A 15,518-nucleotide genomic window follows, 5' to 3' on the forward strand; every position below is an offset into this window, starting at 1 on the left:
ATTGTTAAGAGATTTGGAAAATCTGTTAGGGACTAAAGAGATGGCTCAAAGGTTCTGTGTACTGCGCTTGCAGAGAACCTGAGTTCAGGATCCAATACCCATGTCAATCGGCTTACAACAACCTGTAGCTCCAGAGGGATGCAATACCTTTGGCCTCAACAGGCATCTACCCTGACATGCATATACCACACACAGACATGTAATTTAAAATGATTGCTTTTAGTCCCCCTCCCCCTGCCGTAAAAAAATGATTTTTTTTAATCAAAAAAGCTATGTAATGATAAATTAGAAATGATAAATTAGAACAAAGTAAAATGACTCATCTGTGAAAATGCCATAATGAAACCAATTACTTAAAATTAATTTACAAAAAAAAAGAGAGCAAAGCAAACAAAATCTTATTTTTAGAAGACACTAAATTTATTTGAAACAATTTGTCCAACAAGCAGGTACTGGTTACAAAAGGTCGGATTTTGTATGACATCAGGACAATTTTCATTATTTCAAGCTAAACTAGCAGATGTACTCACTGATATGTGCTGCCCGCAAAAACGGTCATCTCGTTTCACCTCTTTGTTTTGCTTTTCAAGACAGGTGTAACAGCTCTGGCTGTCTGAAACTTGGTAGACGAGGTGGCCTCGAACTCACAGAAATCTACCTGCCTCTGCCTTCCAAGTGCTGGAATTTAAAGGTTTGTGCCACAACCATCCAGCTCATTTTATCTTTTAATTAAAGCATAATTTTTAAAAAGTTGTAAAGTCTTTCAAAACAAATCCTATGTTGAGAGAGAGAGAGACAGAGAGAGAGAGAAGGGAGAGGAGAGAGAGGGGGGAGAGAGGGAGAGAGAGGGAGAGAGGGAGAGAGAGAGAGAGAGAGAGAGAGAGAGAGAGAGAGAGAGAGAGAGAGAATGCATAACACATTTTGTTGCATCAACACATTTGTCCTGAAGCCTCTACAGACTGTTTCTTTACACCACAGTTCTCCTAAGGAGGAGAAGGGGATGAAAAGTCTCACCCTGACCACTGCACAGCTAGCTAACCCAGAGCCTTGTATTATAATCCTTCTAAACATGGTTATCTATTATACCCTTTATGTAATCCTTGGGTCTTTTGAAAATCAAAACAAGCCTGCCATTTATTATAGGAGCATCAACTACCAAGCAGAGCAAATAAATTACTAAATTTACTCTCCTTGGAACTAATATATCATTACATTACCCTGAAAATAACAGACTTGGAGTTTCTCTGTGTAACAGCCCTGGCTGTCCTGGAACTCACTCTGTGTATTAAGCTGGCCTCGAACTAAGAGATTTGCCTATCTCTGCCTCCTGAGTACTGGGATTAAAGGCATGTGCCACTACCAACACCCAGCGTTGTTGTTTTTGTTTGCTACCTTGTATGTGAGGCTAACTGGTCTACAAGTTTCCAAGAGATTCTCCTCCCTCTACCTTCTATTTCCTATAGGAGTGCTGGGATTACAGATATGTCAACTTTTTACAGGGACTCCAAGGGACTGTGCAGCTTATGCTTTTACCCAGTCCTTTTCCTATTCCTTGTCCCCATCTTTTTGTCTCACTTGTTGACTAGGCTGGTTCTGAGTACAAGATTCTACAGCCTTAGCCTCCCAAGTACCTGGATTACAAGTGTGCACTCATGTACTGGCTCAGACTTTTCTTAAAATTTCCTATTTTTATGTGTATGAGAGTTTTTTGCCTGCATGTTTGTATGTGTACCATGTGAGTGTCTGGTACTCTTCCCATCAGAAGAGGGTGTTAGATTCCCTGGAACTGGAAATTAGATGGTTCTCCCATGTGGATGCTGGGAACTAAACCCAAGTACTTTGAGAAAGCAGCCAGTGCTACAGAGTGAGTTCCAGAACAACCAGGGCTGTTACATAGAGTTGGCATTGTACAAAAATTAACAGCCATATTGGTCTAGAAATGTTGAACTTAATTTTTTTCCATTTGTACAGGGGTAACAAACACACTGTACTAAATATGTAAGGACTTAAAAAAAAAAAAAAAAAAAGAAGGGATTTTGAGAGCCCATTCCATGTGAAGGGATGCTCTCTTGGCCTGAACACATGGGGAAGAGCCCAAGCCTGGCCCAGGATGATGTGGTAGACTTTGGGGAGCCCCTTTTGAGGGCCTTACCCTGCCTGGGGAGTGGAGGGGGGATGGGTAGGGGCAGGTGGGATGTTGGGGGGGAGAGGAGGGAGAGGGAGAAGGGATTGACATGCGAAGCAAGCCTGTTCCTAATTTGAACTAATAAAAGAATAAAATAAAAAATAATAAAAAAAGAAATGTGAAAATGTACAATGGAAAGGGATGGGTATATAAGTGGTGAATATATATCAGTTCATTATGTGACAATATAATAATTTAGTTCTACAATAAAAATATGCTATAATGTAAAAGGAAATAATAAAAGAGGAATTTAAGAATCTTAAAAAAAAAGAAAAACCAAAAGAAACAAAATAAGGAAATGGAGAAAGTTATCAGTCTGATGCTATAATGTCACACAAAAATACAAGTAGGAGGTTATCTAATGTTAGCAGTCCTAATTTAATGAAGTTTTGTCTCTGCTCTACAACATGCAGCATTTAAATTTATATTCATGAACTAATTCATGTGTAGAATTTCACTGAAATCTGGAGTTACCTTTCTCAGTGTCTAACCCTTCAATGCCATTTATTCCAAGGACACTCAGTTTGACTTTGGTTTACAGGCCTTCAGCTTGACAGCTACCTACCTGTGCAGAAAGAGCTCCATCTACTGGTAGAAGAAAACCTAACTACTATTAACCTGCTAAATGAACACAGCAAGAAAATATAAAATAACTCCTAATGACATGTTGCTATACACAGACATCAGTGCATCACTGAACCCTACTCAGAGAAGCAACTTCTTGCAGTAGATGATAACTCAGAGACCCACAACTGGACAATGTGCAGAGAGTAAAGACTATGTAGCCCTGGGTCCTAAATGAAATGCCTATATCAAACACCTGGCCTCAAGGCTCAGGGATCATCTATGTGGAAGAAGAGTGAAAAGACTAAGACCAAAGGTGCTGGATGACGCCAAGGAAACAGCTGATGCATGGATTAACTCACAGTCTGAGGCAGCATGCACAGGTGTACAAAGAAAAAAATCTAAGCACAGAGAAGAGAAAAAGGACACAAAGTCCCACCTCTGGCCAATGCTACTTGCAATTGGTATCTGCTGGGAGAGAAGAAATCAGTTTTCTCCACTGGAGTAAATACTCAGAACATCAACCAAAGCAGGCCTCGTGATCAGGAATAGTTGACAACACAAAAGACTCCATATTTCTTGTGTGCTTTTGCTTTGTTTTCTTTTGAAGGTTGTTGTTTGTTTTTGAGAGAAAAAAAGAACATGAAGTTGGGTGAGTAGGTAAGTAGGAGACCTAGAAGGAATTGGGGAGGGGAAAATGATTAAAATAGATTGTATGGAAAAAATTTAAAGCCAATAAAGACAAAAATGTTTTTTAAAAGAATCTTAAAGGATCAACAAACTTGGATGTGACAATACTGTTTTGTTTTTGTTTTAAACACAGTCTCTCCCAATAATCAAGGCTGGCTAGAACTCACTATGTAGGCTGGCCTCAAACTCGTGATCATCCTGTATCAACCTCACAAATACTGGGATGCAGGTATATATCACCATACTAAGCTCTGACACTATTTTTATGGAAACATCATAAGAAAATAACTTTTAAATTCATAATTATGGCCCTGGGATGTAGTTCAGTTGGTAGGGTGCTTCCTTAGCATTCATGATGCCCTAGGTCCAATCCCCAACACTACTGAAAAATTAGGCATATGACACATACCTATAATCCTAACACTCAGCAACCAGGAAGAACAGAAGTTCAAGATCATTCTCAACTTCATAGAGAATTCAAGGCCAACCTGAGTAATATGATTCAAAACAAAACAAAACAAAAAAAAGGGGGGGGGAATCAAAAGTTATCTATACCAAGATGCTTACAGCAATTATTTGTGGTAATAAAATTTGGAAATAAATGTACAAACAACAAAAAAGAAACCTGAAAATGGATGCTATCAAAATCTCTTAACTGGCTGGGTGGTGGTGGCACATGCCTTTGGTCCCAGCACTCGGGAGGCAGAGGCAGGGAGATTTCTGTGAATTCAAGACCAGCCTGGTCTACAAGAGCCAGTTCCAGGACAGCCTCCAAAGCCACAGAGAAACCCTGTCTCAAAAAACCAAAAAGAAAAGAAGAGAAAGAAGGAAGGCAGAGAGAGAGAGAGAGAGAGAGAGAGAGAGAGAGAGAGAGAGAGAGAGAGAAGAAAAGAAAAACCAAATTCTCTTAACTGGTTCTCCTAAAACCAGTCTTTACAGCTTCAATTACAGTCTATCTTTCACATATTACTGCTAGGCTACTTTTAATAGCAAATGTAATAAAACTTCAAATATTTCAGTGGCTCCCATCACCTTAAAACAATATCAAACTTTTTGGCAAACACATTAAGATCCTAGTGGTGTAATCCCTGTCTCTTGCCAACTCATACCCAATGCAACAGTCATAAATACCTATGGGACTGTACAGAACTACATATAGGTCTCCAGCATTCATTCAGCAAAATGTCCAAAGCTCCCAATTTATGCTGATACAGGGATATTGTCCTCATAGAATTTACAGCACAGAAACAAGTCCCCATCAATGAGTTAGATCCTATACTAGCTAGACTAGAGACAGGGTGTCTCAGAGTCATAGAGGAAAGGCCAATTCAGGACAGGGAAAGCTCTAAGGAGAACAGCAATCTAGACTGAGTTTTAAAAAGACAAAAACCTAGGATTACAAAGTGTTAATAACTCCAAATGATTATTTTTCCACACAATACATAAGTTTGTTTTTTGTTTTTTTGTTGCCCCCCGCCCCAAGGCAGGGTTTCTCTGTGGCTTTGGAGGCTGTCCTGGAACTAGCTCTTGTAGTCCAGGCTGGTCTTGAACTCACAGAGATCCGCCTGCCTCTGCCTCCCGAGTGCTGAGTTTAAAGGCGTGTGCCACCACCACCAGGCACAATACGTAAGTTTTTAACATATTCTCCAGACACATAACGTGAGTTCTGAAATGTACTTAACTTCTTACCTCATACAGCTGTTGTACAAACGGTATATGAAAACTTGACAGTGTCTATTACTTTTAATGTATCTGTGTGTTTGTGTGTGCAACCCCATGTATACAATATGCCAAGTCATGGGTGTGAAATCCAGAGGAAAACTTTCTAGAGGCAATTCCCCACTTCTATCATGTGAGTCTCAGTGACTGAACTCAGATCATCAGGCTTGGTGGTTGGTGGCATCTCCTTAGCTCCAATGTCCCATACTTAATGCATGTCAATTATACAAACATAGAATGGTGCTGGTTACAATAAGGACTAGTGTCCTTTACCCGTAATCCAGAACCAAAGAGGTAAAAACAAGAGGATCACTGCAAGTTTGAGCCCAGTATGAGCTCCAGAGAAAAACTCTTCTGTCCCATTACGGAGCTGGAGAGATGGCTCAGCTATTAAGAGCACTTGTTGATCTTGCAAAGAGCCCAGATTGGTTTCAAACACCAATATGCTTACTTACAATGACCTCTAACCCTAGTTCTAGGAAATCCGATGTTCTCTTCTGACCTCAGAGGGCATCATAATCACACATACATACAGGAAAAACACCCACATACACAAAATAAATATTTTAAAATGCTGACTATAACAGTATATTTCAAAAGTTCAGCTTTTTTTCTAAAAAATAAGGTCTTAATGTGTAGCCCTGACTGGACTAAAACTCACTACACAAACCAGGCACACCTCAAACTCAGAGACCTGCCTGTCTGTGCCTCCCAAGTGCTGTGACTAAAGGTATTCATCACCATGCCCATTGGTTTTTAGTATTTTTAAGTATTAAAATAACAGTGAACAAACATGAGAGCCAATGGAAAAACATACAAGAACAAAGTTAAATAATTTATCATAATTTATCCAGGAATAACAGTTCTCTCTACAGACCATGTAATTTTTACCCTACACATTACAATAATACAGTAACTGACATTCAAAATTAAAATGAATCATAAATAGAACTTTGCATTTTGTTAAATATGATCTATTTTTTAAAGAGTAAGACATATTAGGGTCACATATACAGCTCAATGGTAGAATGTTTGCTTGGCATGTAAAAGACCCTAGGTTCAAGCCACAAAAAAAAAAAAATTAATAAAAATAAAACTTTCATGTGCCTGAAGTTGACCCTTCGGTTCACCTTGAAAATTGAATTATTCAGGAATGGTGGCACACATCTGTGATCCCAGGACTTGGGAAATGGAGGCAGAAAGATCAGAATTTCAAGGTTATTCTCAACTACACAGTGAGCTCGAAACCAATAAACTACATTATCTGTCTAAAAAGAAATAAATGAGCCAAGTGTGGTAGAGCTGTTACACAGCTTTTGTCTTTTTTCTCAAAAGACAAAAAAGAAAAAGAAAAATATGAAAGAAAAAAAGAAAACTGAGTTATATGCTAAATGTGCTGTTGCAAGCTAAATTATAAGACGTTAGCATGTTGTCTTAGGGTTACTATTGCTATGATAAAACACCATGACCAAAAGCAAGCTGGGGAGCAAAGGATTTATTTGGCTTACATTTCCATATCACCATAGTCCACCATCAAAGGAAATCAGGACAGGAACTCAAACAGGGCCAAAACCTGGAGACAGAAGCTGTTACCCATGAAGAAGTGCTGCTTACTGACTTGCTCCTCATGGCTTGCTTACTAGCCTACTTTCTAAGAGAACCCAGGACCACCAACCAGCCCACTGGTGGCACCACACACAATGGGCTGGGTCTGCCCACATCAATCACTAATTAAGAAAATGCCCTACAGGCTGCCTATAGCCAGATCTTCTGGAAGCATTTTCTCAATTGAGGCTTCCTCCTCTCTGATAACTCTAGCTTGTGTGAAGTTGACATAAACTAGGCAGCACACATGTTATTATAAAAATAGGTACGTCAACATGAAAAAGGCAGAAGCCATGATTAAAATACATACACCTCAAGAAAACCAAACTATTGCCTGTCTGAAGAAAATTAGCATACAAGAGAGCACTTTAAAAAAAAGCTATGACATTTTGGTTTCCTCCTCATAAACTAATAAAATGAATTAGCTGCATTCAAATAGCAATAGCCCTCAAGAAGGCGTCACGACGCACAGAAACCTAAAAAATGCACACTTAGAAACCTAAAAAATAAATGCAATGAAATTTAAAATTTTAAAGTCTTGAATTAAATAAAGTTTTGAATAAAACGTGTGAAATAATATTAAGATACAAATATATTTAAAGTGAGATTTTAAAATTAATTTTCCTTACACATAAGTCAACTTAACATCTCTACTGCCAAGGATTTTTAAAATTAATAAGAAACAGCATACAAAAACACTACATTTACAAAAAGGTCTAAAATAAAGGTTCTGGATAAGTAATCTGCTATTACTCCATACCTAAGAATTTAAAATATTAGAAACTACACTAAACTGTTTTTTCCAGTCTTTGATTTTCAAAAACAATAAGGGCATAAAAATTTGCCCCATTTTTTTTTTTTTACTATAACCAAATATGCAGAATATTTTCAAACCAAACCATTTCTTTTTTCTTCTTCTTTCTTTTTCGAGACAGGGTTTCTCTGTGCAGCCCTGGTCATTCGGAAATTCACTTGGTAGACCAGGCTGACCTCACACTCAAGAGATTCCCCTGCCTCCCAGTGTGCAACACCACTGCAGGGCTGGCCAAACCATTTCTTAATGTTGCAAGGAAAGCCTGTATTAGATAATGTCACGCTACAAACTACACAATATATAATCAATCCATTCTCCATGCTACATATAAACACACTGAAATTGATAGTGTTCTGAGATAGACCATTTTAACAATCAAATGGTAATGTGTCATAAAAACTAAAAGTAACTTGATAGAACATTCCGTATGTTCACCAATGGCCTAAGGAATCTCAAATTTGAGATTAAATTAGTCCTACTTCTTAACATCAACAACATCACAGTTAATTAATGGATGGATTTTAGGAATAGTCTGTGGAAAATATCCACTGTGGCAGAGATTTCATGGGGAATGGGGCTGAGAAACAGGCAGAGACTGGCTAGGAAAGAAGTGCTAACACCTTTCAGCAACAGGCAATTCTCCCTTAAGAATATAATTAACTACAGCTTATAAAGTACCTTGGAATCAAAGGTACTCCATAAATGTAAATTTTTAAATGGCTTTAACTTAAGCAAAGAACAGTAATCTTAAAACATCTTACAGCCCAAGTGTATTATAAACCAAGTAAAAGTTCACTGTGTGAGTTTTTTCCTCTATTAGGGAACCCAGACCTAAATGAACTGTTAAACACTTAATCTAAAGGTATGCCAAACATTTCTTAAGGTCTTAACAAAGAATCAGCTTTTTTTTTTTTTTTAAACAAAAAGAGGCCTAGGTTAAATATTTTATTTGGCTTCTGAAGATGGACCGAGAAGTTGGGCATCGGCTCCAGACCAATTCCTGGACGCACATCAAACACAGCCCTGTCATTTATCCAGTCAGTCAAAACAATCTTTTCCATCTAACCCTTTTATGTTTGTGTCCTAAAAAGCTGCTAATTGAATCCAGCTCTTGAGATCTATTTGGTAAAATCTATAGTATTTAATTTGTAAATGATGAACAAAAACGAAAAAATAAAAGTCAATGTTCCTTCCAAAACAGGAGATTCCACCATATGTAATCAAACAAAGAACAATGCTTTTAAGATTTGTCAGACTTTGAGAAAACTATTTACAGGCAAATTCCCAACAGCTTTCAGAAACCGAGAGTAGTTCAACGGTTCAAACTGTTCAAACTGTTTTTACAATTAAGAGGAGAGGACAGAGTATTTAAATTCTTCAAGAAAAGCTAAGTATACAAAATCACTCTATAAATTTTGTCTAATGCATACTCTTGCTCAAAAACTAAGTGTGATCTTTTTCTCTCATGGGAGGTTTCCGTGGAGCAGTGGTTATCACATTAGCCTTACAAACTTCACTCGTAAACTTTTATAAAATACCATATGCAGCAAATAAATGATGGATAAATATCAGCTCTACTGAATTACACTAACCCTCAAAACACCGAGATGGCTAAAGGGGTGAAGGTGCTTTTTCTCAAACCTGATGACCTGAGTTTGATTGGCAGGACTCACAAGGTAGGAGGGAAGTCCCACAAATTGTCCTGTGACCTCCACATGTGTTCAATGGCCATGAGACCGACCACACACACACACACACACACACACACACACACACACACACACAGAGAGAGAGAGAGAGAGAGAGAGAGAGAGAGAGAGAGAGAGAAAGAATAACTGTAATAAAAACTTCAAAACTCATTTTATCCAAAGAAAATCAAAATCCCTCTTTCCTCTCCCATGTATATACCCTAGAAGGAAATAAGTCTGCTTCTGACGGTTTTTGCACACCCACACTCACAATTTCTTTCTATAATTAGTGACACAGGCCTGCCTAAAAAGAACAGCAATAGATAAACTAGAGCAACAAAGACCCTTTATAACCATGTTTCACCGACTCCCACTATATAAAGACAAAAAAGATGAAAAGAAAAACATCCCCCAATATAGCTTTTCCATTAAGAAACAGTTAATAATGCCTTGTAATTTTCCCAAGGGAAAAAAAAAACACTTTCAGGTCAATAATATGCATATATTTTTAATTACTCTGGTCAGGGGTGTTATGTGCATGGGAGTTAAGGTGCCTGCAGGAGGCCAGATGCAACAGATATTCTTTAGTTAGAGTTGCAGGTGGTAAAGACAATACTTTCAAGGATCATTTCCATAGTTCTTTACAGGTGGAAGTGAGCCAAGGACTGGAATGGGGGTGCTGGGAATAGAACTCAGGTCCTCTTTGAGAACACTATACACTCTTAACCACTGGGCCATCTCTCCAGCCTCAAAAGTAAAGTATTTTTAAGCTGTAGCCAACAGACATTCAAGCTAAATTCTCAAACACTACATGTTATCTAGAAAAGTACAGTCAATGGACTGGCATTTAACACACACAAGCATTCAACTAACAAAATTCGTCCACAAATATAATTACAGTTTATTCTTCACTGGCACAAACATATACGAACCCCCTACAAAATGCTTTCTCATCACCACACAACTGAATATAAGTGTGGACAATTTACTACCAATAATTAATAATGAGACTAGCACAGGGACAGTTGTTTCAATTACACTCTTTAAATACAATTCTTCCTTAAAATGTGGGAGATGTGACCGCGGAGAATATCAGAAGTGGCACCGTAAGTAAATTATACCTGTAATATGTTAACAGCTCAATGCACCTGGGAACATAAAAGTTTTGTCTTCTCTTTAACAAATCCCTCTGCGCGTTCTTTTCCATTTAGAAAAGGGCGATAAGTGTGGAGAGAACCCGAGAAAGTTCGCTTCAAAGTTTGTGTGAGTCCAGACTTAAGAGACACATCCAAAGCAAGTGATTCTAAACCAGGTCTGGAGTTAAGATGTGAGCCACCAGTTCTGCGGCCTACAAGGAATAACCCCAAACACGCTACCCTACAATCAAACAACTTCCAAAACACAGAGTGTACAATGAGCAGGGAGTCGTGGGATCAGGCAGACACACCGGAAAAGCCAACCACAGTCTCAGTCCCTCCCAGAGACGTGCGTTTAAGGTGTGTGGCACTGGCCACAGAGGTTGGCAGCTGGGGAGTAAAGGTTTCACACCCAGGCATAGGTGGGAGTCCAAGTTAACAACCGGGAACACACACACACAGCCTCTTCTCTCTCCCGTTAAGCACTCACTCCATATTTAAGGAGTGTTTACTGCTCGCAGTCAGCAACCGGATTCGGTAATCCCCTTCGCGACCCCACCTGGGCAGCAGCCCAGAGGCTGCTCCTGTGACCCGAGGAAACAAGATTTGGGGGCCTCAAATCCGCCCTCCACGGGAGCGCCACGGGCCACACTCGGCGTTCGGAAGAATTTCCCAACCCCACTTAAGTGGTTCTCCAATGACTCCCTGAACTAGGCCTTCCCACGCCCGCATTCCCTTCCAACGCATCAGTGACCGCGACCCCGGCCCTCCGCCGGGCCACGGGCGCCGCCGCAGCCTCCCTCCCGGCTCACCTGTCAGGCGCAGCTTGACGGGCCCGTTCCTCCGGCCTCCGGGGTTAGACATGTCCCCGGCGGCGGGGGAGGCGGCGGCGGCGGCGGCGGCGAGCGGGCGGGCTGAGCTGGGACGACGGCGAGGCGCGGAGGAGTCACCACAGCGGCCGGGGCCGGGGCCCGAACAGCCCGCGCCGCGGCCGCCAGGGCCGGAGGGTCCCGGATGTGCCGAGCGCCGTCGCCATGAGCCGCGGAGGGAGCGGGACGCAGAGCTCCCCCCTCCTCCCACTTCTGCTTCCTCGGCCCGGGCCGCACACAACAAAGCGGCAGCCGCGGCCGGCCGCGCCGCCTCCGCCCCGCGCCCCCGCCGCCTCCTCTCCTCGCGGCCCGCCTCGGCTTCCCCTTCTCGGTCGGTGCCGCAAGGCCCAGGAGCCGACGGCACGAAGTCTGCTGAGGCGGGCGGGTGCTCGTCCGCTTCCTCCTCCACCCGCCCTCTTGTCTGAGGGAACCGGGTCCTGGGCCGCCGCCGCCGCCGCCGCCGCCACTCGTCGGCTCCTGGGGCGGGGAGGAGACGGGGGGCGGGGCCGGCTGCGGGCGGGGTGGTGGTGGGCGGGGCCGCGGCGGGGGGAGTTGTGGGCTAGGGCTCCTGGGCCTCGGCAGGAAGGCCGGACTGGGCACGGGCGGCAGGGAGCGCGTGCGCCGGGGCCCCGACCCAGCTCCGAGCTCCACCGCCCGGCGGCGCCGGCTCTGTGGCACCACAAGGGGCCTGCTGATCAGCTCACTAAAAGGGAGCCTGTGTCCTCACAGGGCAGACTGCCCATGTTAGACGCCCACTGCACGCCCTGAGAGGCTGGCCGGAGTAAAGTTAGACCCGAGTTAAAAGAATTAATTCGAAGAGACGCTACCCGCACCCCGAACGTTCCGGCAAATCCCCAGGAGTGCTGAGCTCTTAGTATTGTAGTTGGCACCTCCACAGACTCACCTGGTGGACCAGATCCGGTTACCTACCTGCTCTGGCTCTTCTTTTTCCAGCAGCAGGACAAGCCTAGGGAGATGATACAGATACCACCAAGGACTGGGAACAGGATAGGTGGGCACTGTGAAAAGCAGCACATGCAATACTGTATTTTGCTATCCCAGGAGGAAAAAGGAAAATGAGTGTGAACGACACTCTGACACTGTAACTACACTAATATGAACTTATTCTTGACAAATAAATAATACAGGTGGTTTTGTTTTTTTGTTTTGCAAGATTGGAATGAGAGGACGGCCTAATAGTGATTTATATTACATCAACCGCCACACGTTTTTTAAAAGATTTACTTAGTTTATGCGCATTGGTGTTTTGCCTGCATGTATGTCTGTATGAGGGTGTCAGATCCTCTGGAACTGGAGTTACAGACTCGTGTGAGCTGTCATGTGGGTGCTGGGAATTAAACCGGGGTCCTTGGGTGCTGGGAATTGGACCGAGGTCCTCTGGGAAAGCAGCCATTGCTCTTATCCACTGAGCCATCTCTCCAGCCCTTGCCACACATTTTATGCAGCCATCTAATTGGCAATTGTGGTGATCCTGTGACATGGAAGTTTTTATATATAATTCAGGGTTTAAACAGAGAATGCAAGGTGCATGTGCACACAAGAGTAACAATGAAAACTAAAGACAAGAGCATGGATTTGTATCCATGTTAGTTTTGCTTAAGGCTGTTATAACATTAATACAGTTTAAACTGTTCATTGAAGTCTAATACATTTTAATCCTAAACATTGTAAACGGTTGCTTTCAATCTATCAGTTGTTTCATTCTCCAGTTGAAATCCAAAAGCATTTCATAGTTCTAAATATACTCCTACGGATTAAAATGATCCCAAAATCATAAGTTCTGGCAGTAAGACTTAAAATACAAGGGACAGCTCTAGAAATTTAGTCAAGAAATAGAGTACTTATTATTCACAAAGCAATGAACAGGACCCGAAGAAACACTTCTTTGTGCTATGTAAGATCTGAAGGCCCAGGAAACAATTCCCACAATAGTTATTGTAGCAATAGAACAATAGCTACATCACTGTTTCAGAAGCTGCAATAAACTGAGCAAGCTGATGGATGCATTCACATTTGCCTGGTTCTTATGGCACACACTTTGTTCCCAACCACCCACTAGCATAATTTGTAGCTTTGTATTGGGAAATGGAAGTTAAGATTTCAGAAAATGGTGAGGAACCTGGAAGGAGACTGAGACAGGGAGTGGGGGGTGCAGACTGACTTGTGAATTTGAAGCAATACATTCCTTCAAATATGTGGCAGCTCAGGAAAATTGGTACAAGCATGATGTTCAGATAATTTTGTTTAGATGGCCTTAAATATAATGCTTTAAAACCATTCAATGCAGCCGGGCAATGGTGGCACACCCCTTTGGTCCCAGCACTGGAGAGACATAGGCAGGCAGATCTCTGTGAGTTCTACAAGAGCTAGTTCCAGGACAGCCTCCAAAGCCATAAGGTAGCTCACAACCATCTGTTAACTCCAGTTCCAGGGATATGATGCCCTGTTCTAATCTCCATGATCACCAAACACGGTGCATGTGACACTCACAGATACATGCAAGCAAAACACAAATACACATAAATAAATCTTTTTTAAAAGCTAAAAATATAAATGATAAACAAAACTATTCAATATGTTTACAACCTCTGTATGTGTAGTGTTAAGGATTAAACCCAGGCATGCTACCACTGGGCAGCATCTGGAACCCCTATAATAACTATTTGCTTGTTTATTTTAGTTTTTTGAGACAGGGTTTCTCTGTGTAACCACCCTGGCTGTCCTGGAACTCACTCTGTAGACCAGGCTGGTCTTGAACTCATAGAGATCTGCCTGTCTCAGCCTTCCTAATGCTGAGATTAAAGCTGTGCTCCACCCCCCACTTGACAATACTTTATTATTTCAGCTTTTTTTTTTCTTTTTTTCAGAATGGGCCTCACAGTGTAACATTTGCTGGCCTGGAACTTACTGTGTAGACCACGCTGGCTTCAAATTCAGAGATCTATCAGCATGCCATGTACCACCATGCCCCGATACCACGCATAATCTTTTTGAAGCTGGGTACACGGGCGCTCATTTTATTATTAGTGTTTTCTTTAACACAGTAAATACTTGATATTGACTTTAACTAATAAATAAAATAAAGATTTTATATAACAAAAAATAAGGTCAAAAGAACTAGTGTTAATTAGAAAAGTCATTTATCATGCATCTCTTGGCTAAGAAGTCTCCACTAGTGTAGGCCCAAACCACAGAGATGTTTGAACCAGAAACCTTTAAGTAAAAAAAAAAGAGTTTGTACACACCCCCAAGCCCCAAGGGATATTTTGAATTTACACATTACATAAAAAACTATGCAGAAGACTATCAGCTGAGAGGTAGAAATCGGTAAGGACAAAGATGAAAAGTAGGGCTTGAGACTAATATCAGTTATATGCATTTAAATGTTAAAAAAAAAAACTTTCATAAAAAGAAAATAGCATTGAACAGGAAGAAATGGCTGATCACTATACAACAAAATATTGCTATGTGATTCATTCATCCAACTAATGATTTTTGAACTCCTGCTATGTACTGGACACAGTAATAGGCCTGTACTGAGATAGAAAAATAATAATAATTAAAGGTCAGTCTAGTGGAAGGTAACTTTGAATAAGGGGAGAAAGAAGGCTGGAGACATGGCTCAGCTGCTAGAGTGGTTGCCTCAAATGCACAGAGTCCTGGGTTCAATGCCCAGCTTGCATAAAGTCAACACAGCACATACTTATAACCCTGGACATCGGCAGTCATATCAGTGGGAGGCACTCTCCCACTGAATTATACCCAGCCCTGGTTTTGAGTTTCCTTGAGACAGGCTTCCCTCTGTAGTTTAGGCTACTAGGAACTCACAGCAGCCCAGGCAGACCTCAAACTCACTGCAACCCCCTGCCTCAGCCTCCAGACTTCAGGGTATGTGGATGTGAGCCACCTCACCCAGGTAATACCTTTGCCCAGTGATGCATTTCTGCTCAACAGGGCACCAGGCCTTGAAAACACCTGCCCCATCTGAATTACACTTTGAAGAGAAACTTGATCCCCATTAGGTTAAATTTCAGCATCACATACACCTCATGCTTCATCGAAGCAACATTTTAGACACAGTTTTGAGGGCAAACAAAGGAAGAATTACAATTCTTTTTTTTCCTTTTTCCTTTTTTTAAAGCAATGTGTTTTGGGGTTTTGTTTTTTTGTTTTTTTAAGATTTTATTTATTATGTATATAGTCTTCTGCCTGCATGCCAGCAGAGGG

At 41.6% G+C, this 15,518-nt stretch overlaps 1 protein-coding gene across 1 annotated transcript in view; it reads right to left on the minus strand.

The window, feature by feature from the left end:
• Positions 1 to 11,745, minus strand: part of Smurf2 (SMAD specific E3 ubiquitin protein ligase 2) — a 100,512-nt gene extending 88,767 nt beyond the window's left edge. Inside the window, exon 1 of the mRNA XM_027427781.2 lies at positions 11,214 to 11,745. Within this exon, the coding sequence (XP_027283582.1) occupies positions 11,214 to 11,265 (52 nt within the window). The 5' untranslated portion in view covers positions 11,266 to 11,745. The remainder of the gene's footprint in view (positions 1 to 11,213) is intronic.
• Between the last annotated feature and the right edge of the window lie 3,773 nt (positions 11,746 to 15,518).

The sequence above is a fragment of the Cricetulus griseus genome, chromosome 7 (genome assembly GCF_003668045.3).
Source record: "Cricetulus griseus strain 17A/GY chromosome 7, alternate assembly CriGri-PICRH-1.0, whole genome shotgun sequence".
In the NCBI taxonomy this organism is placed as follows: domain Eukaryota; kingdom Metazoa; phylum Chordata; class Mammalia; order Rodentia; family Cricetidae; genus Cricetulus; species Cricetulus griseus.